Source organism: Helicoverpa zea, chromosome 1 (assembly GCF_022581195.2).
Source record: "Helicoverpa zea isolate HzStark_Cry1AcR chromosome 1, ilHelZeax1.1, whole genome shotgun sequence".
Classification (NCBI taxonomy): Eukaryota; Metazoa; Arthropoda; class Insecta; order Lepidoptera; family Noctuidae; genus Helicoverpa; species Helicoverpa zea.
In genome coordinates, this window is record NC_061452.1 from 6,922,890 (window position 1) to 6,942,947 (window position 20,058).

Genomic DNA, 20,058 nt, shown 5'->3' on the forward strand with positions numbered 1-20,058 from the left:
GAGGGCGCGGGTTCGATTCCAGGTCAGGCAATTACTAATGCATCTTTTCTAAGTTTGTATGTACCTACTTTCTAAGGATATCTTAGACACCAATGATGTTACGGATGGCACGTTAAATTGTAGGTCCCGGCTGTCATTGAACATCCTTGGCAGTCGTTACGGGTAAGTAGTCAGAAGCCAGTAAGTATGACACCAGTCTAACCAAGGGGCCCGGGTAACTGGGTTGAAGGGGTCAGATAGGGCAGTCGCTCCTTGTAAAGAACTGGTACTCAGCTACATCCGGTTAGGCTGGAAGCCGACCCCAACATAGTTGGGAAAAAGGCTCGGAGGAAGAGGATGATGAGGTAGGTATTTTATTTAAGTAGGTACATCTAAGGTTGATAGGTAATATTATGCCTTAGCACTGAAGAAAAGACACAAGAACAATGGATATGTTTATTGCAATATGAAATAGATTTTGTTATGTTAATTGTACTTATTTATCGATATCATGCAGATCATTCTTAAATTAAAGTTTATTTGTTATAGAGACTTACCTATTTATGAACAGAATATCAGTGGAGAGACACCTAAGTAATTTATATTATTGTTTCTTATAATAAGTAATTACAACTATTAAGTGATGCTGCAACTGGTAAAGGGAAATTTACATTAAAATATTTTTGATGAGTTAAACAAGGACATCAAAAATACTTTGAGCTATATTATCACCGCAATCAATAAGATCACGCGGCAAATAAGTAAAACATCGAAAAAACACTTTTGATGATCAAAAAAACTATTAGTTTTCCGCTTCCAGTTTTAAGTATGGATAGATACACAACTATATGGTCCGCTTCGACAGACGTACTAGGGTACTAGATTGTAAGTCCAAGAGCCACAACTTTAATTCGATGATGATTTAGGTATTTATTGCATTGTTTGATACATAGCTAAGCTGCACAAGAGTTCCTTGTCTGCCTAGTGACGTGGTTTACATATGGTGTAACAAAAGTACATGTGTAATTTAATAGAAAAATGCATTATACACACTCATTTTTATTCAAACTTGAATGATCGAGTATTGTCATTCATACGATCTGTGGAGCATAACAGTCCCCATAAATTGTCTAAATCCTCCCAAAAACCAGTGTTCGCAAATTCACGACAGGCAACAACTGAATGACCAGTGCAATTTTCTCCGGTATAAAATCTTGCTTGTTTTTTCGATCCATACGACGACACTCGCATCTGCCATTCTGTAGGTAGATTTATACATTGTCCTTTCTTCGTATGTATCGTCAAGCTTTCACCCTTGTGATCACGATGCTCAGATAGCTTTATCGAACGATCTTCAGATGTAAATCCATCTATGAGTTCACGTACAAGTGCAGGAATAACCGTCAATTCGTTGTATTTTATAGCCACGCTGTCCACCCGGCCGGCATATATCCTTTCAAAGTTTTCGATTGCATTGCCAGAAATACAATCACCGCTGCTAGACCCGGATGTTGTACAAAATAAATGATGTCGACCATCTCCGCAAATGTCGGTTTCACAAAAAGGTAATAAATTGTCCATAAAGAGATTTATCTTGTACGGATCATTCACAATAGAAGTGCTGTGACTAACGGTACCACTTTCGTAATTATAACACTGGCCCTGTTTTATCACGAATGAAATTTTCGTTGAGGGACAATCCGTTGATGTTGCCGTAGCAATCATACAAATAATTCCGATGAAAATTAATTTGTTCTTCATTTTTACAATTACACACAAATGTTCCAATCTACGCACACGATATATGTAGGTACTAAGAAGGTCTCGTTACGGCGGGATCCGATAATACAATGAACTGTGCAAGACTCTCTTATCTATTATATATATCTACTGTAACGTATTCGGGTTTCCCGATTCGGGATAATATTATCGTTTGTGTCACATATTAGGGTTATTCACTAACTGCACACAAGAGACCGGACACACGTGTGTCCAGTTGGTGACACTCAAAATTAGTATCACTTATTATTTAGTCATCTGGACACGCCAAGATTTTCATTGCTTTCTACTTGGTAAAACTTAAATTATATCACTTTTATATGTTCGCCAACTGGCCACAACAGTCAGGTTGAAAATCGCCTCGATTTCATGAAAAGTATTTTTCAAGCTTAAATGCAATGACGTTTTTAGCACTGTTTAAATATGAATATCTCCTTTTAAACAGTTCTGAAGCTGCTTCTAACAATCGTAACAATGTGGCTCACATATGCATGTGCATCGACGAGCTGTTATGTTCTTCTCTCGGAGCTGTCAGTCCTCAGTTTCGGCAATAATATGAACTACAACTGGATAGCCTTTGGATAGACTAGATAGACAGGATAGACTATGTCGGTACTACCATATGAAGGAAATTCAATCAGCCTTGACCAACTGGACACACGTGTATCCAGTCCCTTGTGTCCAGTTGGTGAATAACCCACATATTATGAATATTCCTGTCCACCTTTTTGGCAATGATGGCCAAATTGTTGCCGTTACCGGTGGATTTTCCCACCACTCAACTGTAGTCACAGGCAGAAGTAATGACTGTTGGACAACTATCTGTTTTTACGGAGACATTATGCAGAGTATGAACCAGCTGATCAACTGGCTGTCTCCGATGCTGATGCTAGGCAAATATACCTTACAGCACTTTCATTCAGCATTTTCGATCTCGACACAGCAATCAACGATACCAACTGTTGAGTAAGATTACAAACGTCGTAAAGAAAGTACCTTAACTACCTAAGTAATTCATACTATTATCTACTATTATTACTTATACATAATTATCACAATTAAGTGATGCTTCAACTGGTAGCGGAAAATTCAACTTTATTTTCAGAGTTAAACAAGAAAATCAAAAAAACTGTGAGGTATGTTATTACCGCGATTGATAAGATCACGCCGCATATCGGATTTTGACTTAGGTAAGTAAAAAATAGAATAACCGTAGTACTTATATAAGAATTTCCCTCTTCCAGTTAAAAGTATGGCTAGGTACACGATTATTTGGTCCGCTTCGGCAGACATCCTAGATCGTAAGTCCAAGAGCCGCGCCTACACACGGCCATAGACCGAGAGCTCCATTTCCATCCGCGAGCGCATCTCACTCGGCAGCTGGAGCCTTCGTTGAGCCCCCAGCCGTTTGGTGACGTCACGCCCTTGCAGCTGACTCTCCCGTGCTCGGGGGGAGGCGGAGGGCGACACCACGAACGAGCTGTGGAGAATACACAGTGATATTTGTAAATAGTGGAAAATCAACAGTAGGTTCCAATAAGTCGCATTCCTTTCCTTTCCACTAATACCTACCTAAGTTTAAACAAGTCAGTATTTTGGCAAATGCGTACCTCGTAAAATATGAAATCTATAGGATTTACCGGTATATAAATAGGTATTTATTGTGAACTAATACATTTAAAATTATAATATTAACCTATTACCTATATTTTGTTTGTTGGCAGATATCTAAGGAAAATGTATGTCTAAAATCAAAGTAATTTAATAAACAATTATCATTTTGGTGGGCTTACATATTCAATATAGTTTATTATCTAGTAAGCTTTATCATAAGTCTGTATCATACGGACATTCGTAATAATTGTTGCAATGTGTGAAGTAGGTACACGCACGCGTTATGAATCATGGTGATAAAAGAACATTTCAATGTCCCACGGCCTTGCTCTTATGACTATGACTCGATGGCTGTTGTAGTTTATCCCTTTGTTTTTAACTCTGGTTGATGCGGCTGTAGCATAATCTTGTTAATTAAACAAAGTGCGCAAAATGATTAATGATTTTACCATTACAAGCAGGCAAGTGTCCTGACCACTTCATGTCGTCACCACATGTCAGTGTTCTTTGTCCTCGCATTTCAGCTTTCGGGTCTCGGCACGTAAAGTTGCAAGCTTTATTTTCAGCATCGCAATGTGGCACTAAATATTTGGGCACGACACAAGTCTGTACCAAGACATGTATCTGCATTTTGCATGTTTGGAGAATCTGGAACGAACAACATTAACGTTGTAAGATTGAATAATTATAACAACGATAAAAACTTATAAAAATAAACTCACTTCGTCTTTATGCATGATTCGACCGACAACCATGTGGGAGCCCTCTTTCAGTAGAGAGCCGAATTTAGGCCCGAACATGTGAACGAAACGTACGTGCCTCGAAGCTTTCCTTCCCGAACATGAGAATATCCGAGGATATTGTAACTTGGCACGATCAGCACCTGGCCTGGTAATTAATGTTCTGTCAGGGGGGCATCGCACGCAGATATCTAAAGAAAAATATTTTCAATGTTTTATTTCGACGAGACCTTGAAATAAAAAGTAATTAGGTAAAATGTATTAACAATAACCTTCATTGATGTTGTTAGACTCATTATCTCTCAAACGAATTGGCAGCGATCGTCTGCGGCTTACTTCGCCTGCTCGCACGACTCCACGTCCTATGTAGACGGACGACACTTCATTGTTCAAGTTCTTCCGATTAGTTTCTTTAATATATGCATCAGACTGATAGAAGAGCCGCGGGTCTTCTCTTGGTTGGTATATTTTACCCGTCTTCTCTTCGGTAAGTGGTGGGGCATCGTACCGAATGTGCAGCGGCGGCCGTAACTCGGTGAACCGGCTGCTATAATTGTCATAATCATTTCTTCGGTAGTGATCGGTTATTATCGAACGACGACTGTGATAATTTGCTGGTAGGTTGTGATAATTTGTAGGTCGACTGTGAAATCCTTCTTTCGGTAAAAGTTTTATTCTGAAAATAAGAGGATTTATTTAAGTTTCGATACATGCAATTACCACTTGCACGTGAAATGCAAATGAATATACCATAATGCTAATGATAGATGCAAAGAAAAAGTACATGTTTCGTCAAGGTTTTCTCTCCTAATTTTAAATATTTACACCAAGAACCTATTGAGTTTTCTCAACACGAAAACTAGAGCTTGTAATCTGTTTAGGCAGTCAGGTATGCTATGGGAATAGAATTGACGTATGCTTGCTATTTCAGCGAGCCCTAATGTTAGCTTTTGTGGATACCATATTTATTGAGCATTTATTTGTCTATGTTTTGATGTTAAGTGATTTACAACTGCGTTTATTTCCTGGTACGAACTAAAAGGTTACCTTGAGGAGTGTTTTAGATAAAAACAATTTTATTTGAACAGTTTCGAATGTTGATGTAATAAACAATCTTTTACTTAGTGCCAAAAAGTTTACGTCAATTTACGAACCTGTTGATGTCTATGTCCGGCTGGCGGGCTCTCAGTGATCCTAGAAAAAAGTAAATAAAATGTTATGGGCAATGTATGTTTAATGTTATTCAAACACGTGTAACAACTACTAAAACACACTCAAAGTTAAATACATTGTATACGACGCATTTTACAGTTGCTGTTCTGAAAGTCTAAATATTTTTGAGAGTAGGTAGTGGCTCATACTGTAGGTACGTGATGACTTGATGCACAAATCTATCTAGTTCTAGTCTCTTATAATGTTGTTTTCATTTGGTTATAAACTTCTTTTGTTTTCTATAAACTAACTATGAAATCAATAAGAGATATAAAGTATCTGGCAAAAGTCCCACATTCCAATGCATTTGCAGGTGGATACATATTTGATTGTTGTTTAGTATTATGCATGACATGTTGCTGGAATGACTTGCCGCTGGAATGAGCTGGGAATAAACCATTCCATCATTGCTTTCAGACATGTAAGGTGACTTTATCAACCTTTTAAACGTGGCCTGACTTCCCTAACAGTGGAAACGAAACTATATTTTTTCTTACAGCGTATTAGACGTCCAGACAATTTTTATTTCAATAGTTTATGTGATTTTACCATAAAGTGCAACTAGTGTTGAACGTTACCTGCCTATAATTTTACATTTATGGGACTAGGTGAGGCCATTGGTATAATCTGGATTTCTGGATCCACGCGGTATAGCGTACCAGAATGCTCGTGAAGATTTCTTTCGCAAAAATAAGAATTCGGCTAAGGCTAAGGGTAAAGGGAGTCGGGCCGTGGCTGAAACCGCTACAAAATGTTTAACTTATTTATTTGAATAATCTTGCGTTTATATGTGGTCGACTTCAGTTCAGGACAATTACAAACGAATAACCGATGAGAATCTTGATTGACGTCACAAATGTGCATCAGGCTATAAAACAATTTCAAGCATTGACAATATACATTTTGTAAGTGGCCTGAGTGCAATAAATTACGTATTGACCACCCGTACTGCGTTCAAATTACTGACATCAGAATAGAGAGACCGCTATCAATAACGCTATGAACAATCCTGTTACGGAATTATTCGAACTTACTCAACAATGCAACAGATGTAAATTTTGGTTCAAACTTCACAAAAGACTCGATTCTAGATCTGATCTGATAATTTCGGTAATAACATCGCCATGCTGCGTTAGGTACGGCCATTTATTTTAGTTATCAAAGACATTTAGGTAGCTACTGATTTACGCTAGAAATATCCCAAGACAAAAGCTGCTTTATTTGGAACTGCAAAGAAACAGTTCTTCAGGAATGTGTTGCTGTACAAGAACATGTAACGATATAAAGAAGAACTTAAAAATACTGAAAGACAGTTTTGTGTAGCTCGTGAAAATGCGATTGACCCAAAAATTGTCGCTTTATGAGCACTCATATAAGCACTAAGCTTGTATTCTCCCGTAAGTACCTACCTACCGTAAGTGACGAGCTCTAGTAAATTACTATAACCAAGATTGCCCCTGATAACTTTGAGTTTTTTTTTTATGACAATAATGTCACCTGCCTACCTATAAAAAAATGCATTGTTTCACTATAGGAGCGAATGATGTTCTTGAAAATTTGGCAGGGGTATGAATGCCTAATATTCTTATGCAAAATAGCAAATCTCTTAATTACAATAGCCACGGCTAAGATATTTCAGCCCGTGACATGTTTTGTACGAGACGAGAAGCATTTAGGTACGAGTAGGTCCCTACTGAAATAAGACAATGACTTCTTGGCAATTCAGAATGGATGTTTCTTGGTAGGTACAGTAGCTATAATATTTTGACTTGGTTTTTGGTAGATTTGCTGCAGTTGTCATGCATGTCGAAAAAACTTACTGCATATGGATAAAAACGTGCTATCTATCTAAATATGAAACTCTATGGTAACGGGGCGGACGAAATCAAGTCCGCATAAAATACTATTGCAAATTATTTTATTACATTAAAAATGTGATTTCTATAGTTCGGCCATTCAGAGAATGCGTTCCTGACACGTCGCGATTGAACTGACGACGTAACTTTGCAATGGCGTTGCAGTTACGATAAAAATATTTTTGCTGGTTGTTTACCGTTTTAACAATTGAGGAGCATTAAAACAACATTATTATATCAATAATCAATGAATGTAGTTACGTCGTCAGTTCAATCGCGACGTGTCAGGAACGCATTCTCTGAATGGCCGAACTATAATAGCGAATTAATAGACTATTACCATAAATAATTGAATAACCACATACCTACTAATATGCAAATAAGAGGCTGGCAATGTTAGTACCACAACATAAGTATTAGGAAGTTATTGAGATATTGAAATAATTACAGACGCAGTTGCATGCAAATAACTAGCTAAATATTCCTATAGTACATTTCATTAGACATTAAAACGTCATATAAATGCTTATGATGTTTCACCTCTCTTTGAAATGATGTCATGTATAAATAATAGTTGATGATCTAAAAGTATGATTCTATTAGAGTTGTTTGTTCTGCACTTTGTATTAATTGATCGTAGATAAACAACAGTGTCAACTTATGTCGTATCCTTATACAATTTTATGTTAGCTACTTATAAAAAACGTTCAGCAGTACTTAAAGAATTTACAAGTCATCGAATTAGGCTGCATTTTTTGTATCGTATTTACATTTGGAAGTACTCGCTGTTTCTTATGCTCTTTGATGACTCAATTAAGGATGTGTTAACTATTTTGCACTACTTTTTTAATAGTCCATGTTTTGGACCTGATATTTATGAACCATGCTGGTGTCAATTTAGTGAAAGCTTTGTATTTACTACTTAGGTAATGTTTTTATACTTAATGTTTTTATAAACAGTCCCGAGTTGTCCGCTTTGTTTTGTTAAACAAGATATTTGGTAGGTATTATACTTTTATGAACGTGTTTAGTTAGTTTGCGTATTATTTTTTACATCTTGTTAACTAGATAGAAGTCATTGTCTAGCTTGATCAATCTTAAAGATCCAAGAGATCTATAGGTGAGTAATTGCGAAGCCCTTGCCCAGTCTTCAATTTATTCGAAGCTGAAGTTCAACACCAAAAAATGTTTTTGTCTTGGATAGCTTATTTACCGAGAAGGGCTATTTAAAAGCTTTCCGGGTGCACGAAGCAGGATGATATTATTAAGCCCTGCTACTTTAATTAACGACGTAAATACCTACATGGTAAGTATCTGCTTGTAGCTGAATAGAGTGCACTTCGCATTTGCCTTATTTTATCAAAGTAGGAACACAAAAAATGTTTGTCAATGACATTATGCACATAATGTCGACCTACATTACAATCTGCCGTGATAAATGAGTACGCTTCTAAATGAATCAGTTTCTCCCTGAACTTGACCAGAAGAGACAGATGACGTTATCTCATATGAAATTTTGTCTAGACATTATTATTTTGTAGTAGCAAGAATTCGGCCGTTTTATAATTTCTTAGAAGAAAAAGCATTTAAACCTGTTTTCAAAAAATACTTCAGTCATTTTTCATGATAAATATGACCGTTTATTCGATATATTTGGTGACGCATTAAATGATATATACTCTGAGGCTCTGATATATTTATGATCATGACTAGTGTTTATAAACAAAGAGATGCATTGTGCTCATCAAATATAGATCTTTTAACAATTTATTAAAGCAACAAACACCGTATTTTGGCCTTTAAGAACTTGACGTTTGTTATTGAGGCGGAGACTTATTTTTATTAATGTTTGTTTTGATTAATACAGTTAGATATAATTATATAGCATCGAAGTACCTAACGGCAACCGGGACTTCCCTATTATAATGAGCGGGTGATAATGTGACTGTGAATTGATTAGGTACTAAATGAATTTCGGGTTGTCCTAAAAAATGTTATTGATGAAGAAATATTATAATGTTGTGCAATAACTTGTCTATCTTATACCAAAGAAAACTAGAGGTATTTTCTTTTGTAATATTTTGTCTATTAAAATGTAAAACTTACCAATAATATTAAAAATTAGAAGAATAAACACAACTGACATCTTGAAGCAAACATTCGTATTAAAGAGTAGAAAATCACTTTATTGAAAAAAAAGTCACAAGAACGCGCTTGATCTGAAGTCACTGAAACTATCGGCGTACGCCGTAGCCTAAACCGACAAAGGCAAGTGTTCGCGAAAAGCGCGCGAAAACCACTAGTGTCGGAAGCTCAGCGTGGTGCGAAGACGTGGGAGGAATGAGACGCATGCCAGAATAGCATTAGAAGTTTATAAACAGGTTTCTAAGTACCTACATCATATATCATTATATTCTGCATACTCGTGAATTGATACCAATGTCACTGATACTTTTATTCAGACGAAACAACCAATTACCCGTAAATTAGCATCTACCATTTATTAGCATCTGAAAATGTTATAATTGCACTGATTTAACAATTATCGTCGTTGAAAAAGTTAGATCCTATTTATGAAATAATAGAGTAGGTACATAAAAATCATGGGAACATAAAATGGTTTTGATTTAGTACAAAAATAAAAATAAACTCTAAATGCTATGTATCTCATTTATTTTGGACAACACAGTTTACGATTCACAAGTACGACATCAGGACTGCATTTCCACGAACTTACGAAAAACATTGAGTATTCCTTGAATTTGAAGCTTTCGGGAGAGCTTTAAATCAAGGACTTGGGAACGACTGCTTTTGCAAGTTCTACAGCTTGCAAAAAAATAACACTCTCAGGCATTAAAACAAGGTCTTCCTATAATGGAGGCCTCCTTGCTCCCGAATTTTGTTTAGAGAACCTCTGACTGCTAATCCAACAGTTGCTTGTTTTAAAAACCTTCCGAGGTTGATTTATTATTTAGACATTAGACGTGTTTGTTGCAAGTGTGGTAGCAGCAGGGATGGTAGGGCGGGTTGGGGCACGTGAAGGCCTGGCAGGGCGGCACGACGGGGCAGCACTCGCCGGGGTACCAGACAGTGCGCGCGTACCGGCCGCTGGGCCTCGTGCACGCACCGTGGTTGAAACAGTGAGCCTTGCAAGGGTAGTCGTAACAGCACGGCCTGGGAAAGAACGACAACCAAATAATGGATCGCAATTTCACTTTAACCCCCAATGATTCTTTCAAACTTTTGACAGACTTTGGTCTGGTGGCAGAGTTTTGACACATGATACTAAGGCAGAAGCATTTTGTTGAAATTTCCATGTGCAACAGTGCTTGCTCGGTATTGGTCGTAGTTTTCCACATCAGATTCGTCTATCTATACTATTTCTGTCTTTACATAAGTATCGTCTAGATCCAAGCGAAGAAATTAATCAATTCAAATCCTAAGATTTACATACGCAAGCATAACAGAACATTATCATACGTGTTCGTAGCAATCAGTTTTATTTGAACCCATTCATCATGTGTCTAAATAACAAACAACCTATTTAACTAATCTTAAACGGGCTATAACAATATTGCTGTATGTACCTAGTACTGAATGTTCTTTACGACCCGTTTTAAGATTTTACAGGCCTGTTAATCTATGACGGTCTATTTAAGAGTTTCAATGGGTTAACTGGCTCACCTTTACCTGAATGACTGTGTTCAATTCAGAGTTTAGTTTGCTGAGTTTGTAAAAATAGCATAGGTTAACATATTTTGTACGAAAAGCAAAGTTTCTAAGACTAATAATTATTTCGGCAGGATGTAAATGGAAATTGAACAGATAAAGAAGAAGAGCCTATTAAACAAAAGGAAGTATCGTATTTTACCTCTCACATGGTGCGTTGCTAGGACATCCCCAGTAGTAGCAGGCGCACTCTCGCTGGAAGGGCTGTGGCCTGGGCTGGCCGCACCGTGGCCTCTTGTAGTAGATGCTGTACTCTCCGCGAACACAGCCGTACCTCGGAGGAGCACGGCAGCATTCGTACCCGCGGGGCAACACTGACATACTTGTGAACCGTAACCCTGTCTAGTTTGCTTTGCTAGATTATCTGCCAATAAAGGTGTCTTGTTAGAAAGCTAAAAGAACATTTACTTTAATTAATTCGGATGGAATTCTTATAGGTACCGTAAGTACTACCATAATGAACTTTCTTACCAAATGATATAATATTTGAATTTGCGAAGAAACATGAAATATGAAAAATTAAATACGGTCAGTAGTTTCAGCGTACTGATATCTAGATAGGACACATCTACACAGATAAGTGTTTTAACAAACGTACTGTTACGCAGAAGTATACTTATCTGTCTGTATCTGGGTAAGTATATTGAGAAACAGAAACGGATTGCAGTGGCGCCATTTATAGGATGACGTCATTGATAGATCTGCTGTGGGGTATTGTGGTTAAGGACAATGTCGGCTCAGGCTATGTTCAAATCTTAAATTCTGTACTATTATAAAGCTTTGTTTATTTGCAGGAACACGCTAACGCGCTCAAGTAAATAGATTTGAAAAAAAAACTGTGTTAGATAGCCCATTTTTCGGGAAAGCCACATTCTTCTGCAACTTTTTTCCGGATGCTCAGAGTAGTTCCCGCGGGTCGCTGGAGAAACTCCTGACTGAAACTAGTACCTAATGCTGTTCTAAATACATACCCATAAATAAGTAGCAAATACTTACTGATAGTTTTTTGTGGTTTATTGTTATAAAATTTTCCAATTTTTTGAAGGTTTCGTTATTTTTATAATTTTTAGTAATTTAGATGATTTTCATAGAAATGATGTTATGACATTAATGAATGTCAAAGTGGTTCGAATGCAGAACATATTTTTCTCTGTAACTTATTCATATTTTGTGCCAGTCAGTCATATCATCACTGAATGGCGAAAAAAGTGTCTTAGCTTAGTCATCTACACTAGCTCCTGTCGATGGTGAGGCCTCTCTAGCCAGACGGGAACTCTGGCGGTCGAGGAGTTCACTGCCCACTCCGTTTGTCCCGCTCTTGGAAAGTCTCCCTCCTGGACACGATCTCCCGAGAAGAGTTTGGCAGTCTCTAAACAGACTCCGAACGCAGGTCGGCCGAAGCAAAAACAATAAATAAGTCCAGGTGGGGTTTCACGGGCGGGGCGGACCTTGGGTGCGAGTGCGGGGCTGCTATGCAGACCATGTCCCACCTCATCGCATGCCCACTGTGCCCTGAAACTTGATCGCGGCAGGAGCTCATGAGCGCAACCGGCCGTGCTCTCGCTGTGGCGGCATATTGGGCTGACAAAGTGTAGTCTCACTATAAGACATGTCATCGACACGAAAGAAGAAGAAGAATCTATACTAGCCTTCTACAAGACGCAACCCGAAACTCAGGTTTCAAGGATTTATCTCGCTAGCTATGAATTACTACGGCACCGTAGTAGAAACACAACATAATTTGACTCATCTCTAAGTACTAATATTATAAAGCTGCACAGTTTGTTTATCTTAGGGACTACTGGTCCGATTTGAAAAATTATTTCAGTGTTAGATAGCCTATTTATTTGGGAAGGTTAGGTATAGCGTTAGTTTTTATATGGTTCGGGATGCAGATGAAACCACTGGTAGAATCTAGTATCTAATAACTAAACGACTTCGCAAAAAAAGTAGGAGGTTTTCACTTCGTCGGGATCTTTCTTATTTTAAATAGATGTTTACCGATTATAAAAGACTCCTGGGCCGAGGTCTTTTTTTGTTTAATAGAGTATACCTTAACGCTTAACGAAGTTTCAGGCTTAAGTCTCCCATAGTATAGTAGCCTTTATGGATATCCGTTGATGTGATTCTTAATTATAGCAATTTCCAAAAATAAAAACAATAAATTGGCAAGTATTCCAAAAACATAACTGTATTATAAAGACACACACACAGAACAAAATATTTTTTTTTAGTACTCCACTACCAAACGGGCATGCATGGTCCACAGCAGCCACAGCCGCAAACAGGCACTCCTGGATAGCTGCACCTCTTGGGGCAGCATATCCCGGGCTCGGTGCAGCAGTAGCAAGGACACGGCTTGCACCGGTTTGGCCGACAGCACGGAATCGCTACTGTCTCACAAAGAGGCACAGGCTTTGGCACCGGCGTCATAGGCTACAAACAAAATTAAATTGTTGAAGTCTAGACTAGAAATAACATTGAAAAGTATAAAAGTAAACATTTTGTCAGAGTGCCAAGAATCATAACTGTGAAGCCAAATGGAATAATTTGACTAAAATCAGAATTCAAGGTTGTTTGTGACAGATGTGCAATAAATAGAATAGAAAAGAAAGTACCTTATCGCATGGTGGACAAGGTGGCAGACACGGAAGGACCGGGCATGGTGGACAGGGGGTGGGGCAGGGCCGCACTGGAGCCGGGCACGGCGAGCACCCACCCCCTGGACACACCGAGCACGGCCTCAGGTCGTTACACGACGCAGCGCAAGGCTTCGTGGTGTAGGGGTAGCATGCACCGCACGGCTGCCCCGTGCACACGCAAGGATCATAGCTGTAGAACGGAGCACTCATTACGATTTTTCACTTTTTATGTTTATATTATAAAATATTTAATATTTAATACAAAACAATTTTGATGTTCATAAAATTTTTGATTTTATGACAGTTGTGGGTGAAATTTTTTATTCTTTTCTTTAGAAAAACGATGAGAAAAACTAAAACTTTGTGCACTATAAAAAGTTTTAACTAAAATTCAGCTTCAAGGTTAGCTCAGCTGCATTCTGTTTCCGTACTAGCCTGGACGCACACATTGGATTTCCGGAGTTTTCCGATCAGGAATCCTGCTTCGGGATTCCGTGAGACTAGGGCTTTCAATACACAAACCTCTTGAAACAATGAGGGGTGACAGCTTCAAGCTGTCGGCCGCCCGAATCAGTTCCAACTGTTCAAGTGGTTCGTGTAAGTGCGTCCATGATAGAACTCTGCAGTTCACCGTGCAGAGAGCTTGAAGCTATCGCACCTGACTGTTTGTCTGACTGACTTGCTTGTTCTGACTATGCGAGCGCACGGAAAAAATCACCACTCTCCGAATCACAATCAGAACCACTTTCGTTTGTCATTTATGGAAATTCACCTTGCCTTTACGCTATTTACTTTGATTTTTTGTTTGTTTGGATAAAAATGTGCGAAGTAGAAAAAATAATAAACATAGAAAAAAATCTATGTAAATGGGATTTGAATAATCCAGGCTACCATAACAGAGACGTAAAGGATTTGGCTTGGGAGCAGATTAGTAAAAATGTTTTTAGTAACTGGGAAAATTACCCAGACATAACAAACAAATGTAAGTACATAATATTTATTGGTTTTATAGTTAAATCAAACTGGGTTGATAATTTTATCACTGTATAGATATGACAATTTTCCTGACGCCGCCCGTCATGACGTTTTCAGCGAAATTATCTCTTATTGTTCGACCTCTGTTTGTGGATTGTCCTGAAGAATAAAATGGAAAATCCTCGAAATAATGAGTCAACGTACCAGTAAAGTTATATAACCACCTTTTCTGCGTATAAAATTATGCAATACACCTGCTGTTTTTGTTAGTCGAACAGCAAAATCTGGTGGTATGGTCAAACTAACTAGTATGAAATATCCTCCATTTGTTTGAAAGAATGCCGAAAGCGCATTCTACAATACGTCGAGATCGAGTCAGTCTATTTTTAAAAATTCGATGTTGATTATTGAGATTAAACTTTGGATAAGGTTTCAAAAATTATTATTTAATGGAAAAGCTTCATCTCCTAGAAATATATACGATAGAAGTGGTCCATTAGTTCCTGGCAGAGATTTGGGTTCCGTTCGGGCAAATTAAGACGATTTTCATTTTATCTTTTACCAAAAACCCAATAGTTAAAAATATTGCTGTCACTGTCTCTGCCAAAGGCTCCCACATCTATAGCTATGAACCGGTAGTCGGAATCGACTACTGCCATCAATGCAATTGAGTAGTAATTTTTTGTAGTTGTGAAATGCAGACCCACTATATTGGGGAGATATCAAACAAATATGCCTCCCATCTGCTGCACCTACACAGTTTGGAAAGTTTTTATTTTTATAGAATGGTTTCACAATTTCAATCCAACGTTCTTCTGATGATGGTGGCTTCATTTCTGCGGTTTGGTATACTTTCTAAATAGCTTTACAGGTTTTTTGAACAAGCGCAGAAATAGTTCGGCTTCCCACTATAAAATCGCCCTTTAATTCTTAAAAATTCAAACCCGTTGCCAGAAATGGGAAAAAGATAGTAGGTATTTACTTTTCTACCGAAAAGAAGTTTAAAGAAACAAAAATATTCCCAGCGGCAGTGCCGCCAAAAAGGCCAAACATTTTTAGTGACTTACTTTATTTTCTTACACCTATTTTTAGTAAAAGGGATTCTAAGACATATTACCCAAAGGAAATACATGCTACCTAAGACGAAAATGAAGACCAAAATTAAGATACAGAAATTCAAAAAGATAGACTTAATCCTTTGGAGTCATGATCACCACCACCACCACTGGTAACAAATAAACCTGCACTTAATGAGAATAGAAAAAAATATGTTCCATCTCTTATATCAAATATATTGCAATAGAGGCCGAAAGCAACTGCAAAGGTAAGCAATAGGTACTGACGAAGACGACGATGCAAACTTTTTACTAAGTTTCAGAAGCTACATGAAAAAAATGAATCTTCAACAAAAAATAATTTTCAACTGGGCATGCTCGAACTGGTAAAAAATGTCACTATGGGAAATGAACCATCGTCGTACAATGACAATTCACCAGCTTTCATTCCGAGTATGCAACGAAAGATATATGTACCGCAAAGTTCACCTCATCAAGTTATTTTTATTCATCTTTCCAGCAACCTGTCAACAGTGAGAGTACCTCTCAGCCTAAAATTGTTATCCGCTCCATTGCAAATCTTGCATCTTCCAACTACCCCGAACTATCTATATACAAGAAACTGCTGTTGAAGATAGTCAAGATTCACAGTTTTTAATTTTACAGTGTGAAGATTCCCGAGAGGGAATAATTATTTTTTTTTATTTTTTTATTTGCCTGTGCTGTCCCACTGCTGGGCAAAGGCCTCCCCCAAAGCCTTCCACTTTTCTTTATCCCTCGCTGCTTGAGGCCAGTCCGAGAGGAAGCTGTCCAAGTCTTCCCTCCAGCGTTTCCTTGGTCTCCCTCTCGGTCGCCTTCCATCCTCCGGGATCCACTTTGTGGTTATATTGGCCCACTTGTCCGGGTGCATTCGGCAGATGTGACCCGCCCAATCCCACTTCAACTTTGCAGACTTATTGCCCACATCGAGTATGCCCGTCTTGGACCGGATAATGGTGTTGCGTATCCGGTCGCTAAGCCGTATGTTGAGCAGGCTACACTCCATGCTTCTTTGGCATATTTTTAGCCTGGACTTCTGAGATTCGGTCAAAGACCAAGTCTGAGCGCCGTAGGTTAGGATGGGCAGAATACACATGTCGACTAGTTTTCGCTTCAGCGATAAAGGGAGCTCACCCTTCATAAGCGACTTCATGGACCAGTAGCTCTTCCAGGCGTTTTCGATCCGTCGATCGATTTCCTTGTCTTGCCTGTTTTCGAAGGACACTAACTGGCCCAAGTAGATGTATTCGTCGACATGTTGTATCTCTTGCCCATCTACCTCGACCCTACGTTTCGCGCTATTAGTCATTACTTTAATCTTTGACCGGTTCATCACAAGCCCGACTTTGAGGCTGGCGGAGCTCAGCTCTTGGAGCATCTGTTGCAGCTGTTCTGCCGACGGTGCGAATAGGACAATATCATCTGCAAAGCGAAGGTTAGTGAGTATTTTACTGCCGACTCGGATACCCTGCGATATCCAGGGGTCGGCCAGTTCCTTAAAAAAAAAATTACACAGAGTTTATTAATTATAAGTAATTGATTTTAAATAAATACATACCCCAATGATGTGGTGAATTTTTGTTCTGTATTCAAACATTTCAAACACAGTCTCATGTGAGTATTATGTTTTTTATTTTCTCTTGCCTTTATAAAGTTCATCAAAGAATTTAATAGACATTCTTTAATACCTAAAAAAATGTTCTGGGTAACATAGAACTGACTTTCAGTCAATCTTTGTGTAGTAACGAGGCTTCCTCTTTTCTTGTTCAGCGCCAGTAAAAGTGCAATTGCAATCAAATTCGTCATCGTCCATGACGGCGTGCTTTAGTTAGATGTTTAGTTACTCTATACGTATTGGTCATGTAAATTCCGAATTGAAAAAACCGGATATCTGCGATACTGTCACGGAATCCCGATTCGGAATTCCTGATCTGGAACCGAATCCGGAAACCGAATGTTTGCGTCCAGGTATAGAATATTGGGAAAGGGCCACCAGCGATTCTAGCGCCAATGCTCTAATCTTTTTCTGTTGAAAGGGGCTGGCTGGCAGAAGATGGAATGATTGATTGACGATACAAACACTACATTATTATCTTGACATAAAAAGTATATCTATATCAAAAATATATTTTTATATAATTTCCTAAAAATGAACTAAAATAAAAAAAACTACAAAAAAATAAAAATTATTGAGTAATATAAAATAGAATTAGGTTTATAAAATCTGAAAAAATGTGCGCATGTACTTTCTGCCCGACCTGTCCACCAATATTACCGTGTGGTACGGGTCCTTGTTGTTACTCGTGTCCCCCGCCGTGCCCATGTTGCCAGCCGTGCTGTCCGCCGCCAGTGCCTTGTACGCCGTGTCCGCCGTGTAAATGCTGCCCAGTGTTCCGGCAGTGTCCAGCCCCCGTGATTCCTGACTGCGTGCCACCTATAGTGCCGATTTTGCCACCGTGTAGACCTCGTAGGTGCCCGCCTCCTGAGCCGTGCCCGCCTCCTCCACCTCCACCAGTCTGTTGTCCACCTGTGCTTCCCTGCTGTCCCCCACCTCCGCCATGCGATCCGCCACCGGTATTGGTTTTTCCACAGTATACGTAACGTTCAAATTATTGGTTAGTACAGTAACATACATTTTACAAATCTTTTCATATATTTCCAGGTCTGTCCGTGCCCAGAGCCAACACCATGCTATCAGCCGGTGTTACCCTGCTGTAATCCCCAGTGCCCTCCTCCTATTTTACCCAAACAACGACCTATTTGCCCCCGGGCGCCTCCTTGCCCCTACCCATGCTTGCCGGTATGCCGTAGTTGCTGCCCACACTGCGAACTTGACCCGGTAACACGACGACGGCCATTAATAGTTCATGACAGTGTGTTCCACACTAGGAAGACTGGATTGCCTGGCGAGTGTTTCACGAGGACCTCCCCTAACATACGGTATAAAGTTGAAAATTATGTGAGACAGGTAAGAAAACTTCCATATTACTTGTACTTTTTAGGGTTCCGTACCCAATGGGTAAAACGGGACCCTATTGTTTTTGCTCCTTTGTCCGTCCATCCGTCTGTTTGTCACCAGGCTGTACCTCATGAACCATGATAGTTAGAGAGTTGAAATTTTTACAGATTATGTATTATTGTTGCCGCTATAACAAAAAATACTGAAAACTAGAATAAAATAAATATTTAGGGGGGCTCCCATACAACAAACGTGATTTTTTTGTCCGTTGGTCCGATGGTACGGAACCTTTCGTGCGCGAGTCCGACTCGCACTTGGCCGGTTTTTTTCTAAGAAATAATAAAATCAAATGCTGAAAAGTAAATATTCTCTTTTGTTCATTTCAGGGCCCACAAGCTTGTTGTTGGTATCCAGTCCCAGTTCCTCTACGGTAGCGAAAGTTATTTTTTTAATTTCTGTATTGTATCATGTGCCATGATTTGTGACGAAATAAATTTTAGTAGTGATGTTGGTGATTGTTTTGAAATAAAAGTGATTTTATTGAAACATGGCTTTTTAAATCGTATAAACGCACTCCTGGTCTTAAATAAGATTATGATAATAAAATGATCACCAAATAAACCAAACCGCTATAGTACAGATATTTCTAATCTTTGATCTTTAGTTGAGATATTTTTAACATGTTTCAAAACCTTCGACAGTTATCTTAAATTTTACAATATAGAGAAAAGTTAGTACAGTCCACTTTCATAACAATTTGGCTTTCGGTTTACTAAGGGGTTTCCTAGGTAAAAACGGGACATTAGCAGCCTATCAACTCCTAATGCAGTTTTTATACCATAAAAGCTCCAAACTTCTGGACCGATTTGAAAAATTCTATCGCTGTTAAATAACTGGACTATTCCCGTGTAATATAGGCTATATTTTGTCTAGTACCTATTTAATATACTTAGTACGCACTTAGTGTAAGTAGATTTATTAGTTTCCTAGAAAATTGCCATCTTTTTTTTCAATTTTATGATCGTAATTTACTAAACCATTTCCGAAAACCACATCGTCTCGTGGCTATTCAGTTTCAGCCGTTCAGGTATTTTATAGAGATACCAAAATCTTGGACTTACTTGAAGGACAAAAAGATTAAAACTCCAACACGGTAACATAGTTGATTTTATTGAGTTTCACAACACTATTTTCACAAAATTGTATTTCGGTTTTCTTCACTTAAGGTTACATAATTTGTGTGTTGCAACTGTAAATGTTGATGCACGGGTTTACGGCGTAACATCTCGGTGCAGGCGGACCATTCGGAGGACACTTCAATGGATACATCGGTGCGCAGTTCGGAGACGGAGGAACAGGGCAACAATAGTTAGGAGGAGCAGGACAACAACCCGTCATTTTGATTTTTTTACTTTAAAATTTTGTTACTAATATGGCTCGGTAACTCGAATGAAAGCCGCGACTGGAATGCGTGCACCT

General features: G+C 38.6%; 4 protein-coding genes across 4 annotated transcripts; 1 reads left to right on the forward strand and 3 right to left on the reverse strand.

Moving 5' to 3' along the window:
- Positions 1-421: 421 nt before the first annotated feature.
- Positions 422-9,511, reverse strand: LOC124630398. Its single transcript, XM_047164280.1, has 6 exons — positions 9,287-9,511; positions 5,267-5,306; positions 4,385-4,788; positions 4,095-4,303; positions 3,822-4,020; positions 422-3,238 (listed from the first exon to the last, which is right to left on the reverse strand). Exons 1-6 carry the CDS (start codon positions 9,324-9,326, stop codon positions 3,027-3,029), a joined length of 1,104 nt encoding a protein of 367 aa, XP_047020236.1. The 5' UTR covers positions 9,327-9,511; the 3' UTR covers positions 422-3,026.
- Positions 9,512-9,832: 321 nt separating this feature from the next.
- Positions 9,833-11,516, reverse strand: LOC124632709 (sperm mitochondrial-associated cysteine-rich protein-like). Its single transcript, XM_047167660.1, has 3 exons — positions 11,381-11,516; positions 11,052-11,273; positions 9,833-10,354 (listed from the first exon to the last, which is right to left on the reverse strand). The coding sequence occupies exons 2-3, from the start codon at positions 11,228-11,230 to the stop codon at positions 10,159-10,161; spliced, it is 375 nt and encodes a 124-aa protein (XP_047023616.1). The 5' UTR covers positions 11,231-11,273; positions 11,381-11,516; the 3' UTR covers positions 9,833-10,158.
- A 1,558-nt stretch (positions 11,517-13,074) lies between these two features.
- Positions 13,075-13,761, reverse strand: LOC124635076 (small proline-rich protein 2H-like). Its single transcript, XM_047170867.1, has 2 exons — positions 13,528-13,761; positions 13,075-13,345 (listed from the first exon to the last, which is right to left on the reverse strand). Exons 1-2 carry the CDS (start codon positions 13,759-13,761, stop codon positions 13,151-13,153), a joined length of 429 nt encoding a protein of 142 aa, XP_047026823.1. The 3' UTR covers positions 13,075-13,150.
- Positions 13,762-17,729: 3,968 nt separating this feature from the next.
- LOC124634294 (vegetative cell wall protein gp1-like) lies at positions 17,730-19,013 on the forward strand. The gene is made up of 3 exons (XM_047169813.1): positions 17,730-18,194; positions 18,283-18,588; positions 18,966-19,013. Exons 1-3 carry the CDS (start codon positions 17,853-17,855, stop codon positions 19,011-19,013), a joined length of 696 nt encoding a protein of 231 aa, XP_047025769.1. The 5' UTR covers positions 17,730-17,852.
- Positions 19,014-20,058: the final 1,045 nt, after the last annotated feature.

Coding starts and splice junctions, on each gene's coding strand:
- LOC124635076 (XM_047170867.1), bottom strand. CDS start 13,761: ATGAGTGCTCCGTTCTACAGCTATGATCCTTGCGTGTGCACGGGGCAG. Junction 13,346..13,527: donor CTTGTCCACCATGCGATAAG/GTACTTTCTTTT, acceptor TTTTGTTTGTAG/CCTATGACGCCGGTGCCAAA.
- LOC124632709 (XM_047167660.1), bottom strand. CDS start 11,230: ATGTCAGTGTTGCCCCGCGGGTACGAATGCTGCCGTGCTCCTCCGAGG. Junction 10,355..11,051: donor AGCAACGCACCATGTGAGAG/GTAAAATACGAT, acceptor GTTCTTTCCCAG/GCCGTGCTGTTACGACTACC.
- LOC124634294 (XM_047169813.1), top strand. CDS start 17,853: ATGTGCGCATGTACTTTCTGCCCGACCTGTCCACCAATATTACCGTGT. Junction 18,195..18,282: donor CGCCATGCGATCCGCCACCG/GTATTGGTTTTT, acceptor ATATATTTCCAG/GTCTGTCCGTGCCCAGAGCC. Junction 18,589..18,965: donor TTGAAAATTATGTGAGACAG/GTAAGAAAACTT, acceptor TGTTCATTTCAG/GGCCCACAAGCTTGTTGTTG.
- LOC124630398 (XM_047164280.1), bottom strand. CDS start 9,326: ATGTCAGTTGTGTTTATTCTTCTAATTTTTAATATTATTG. Junction 4,789..5,266: donor CCGGACATAGACATCAACAG/GTTCGTAAATTG, acceptor TCTTATTTTCAG/AATAAAACTTTTACCGAAAG. Junction 3,239..3,821: donor ACACTTGCCTGCTTGTAATG/GTAAAATCATTA, acceptor TATTCTCCACAG/CTCGTTCGTGGTGTCGCCCT.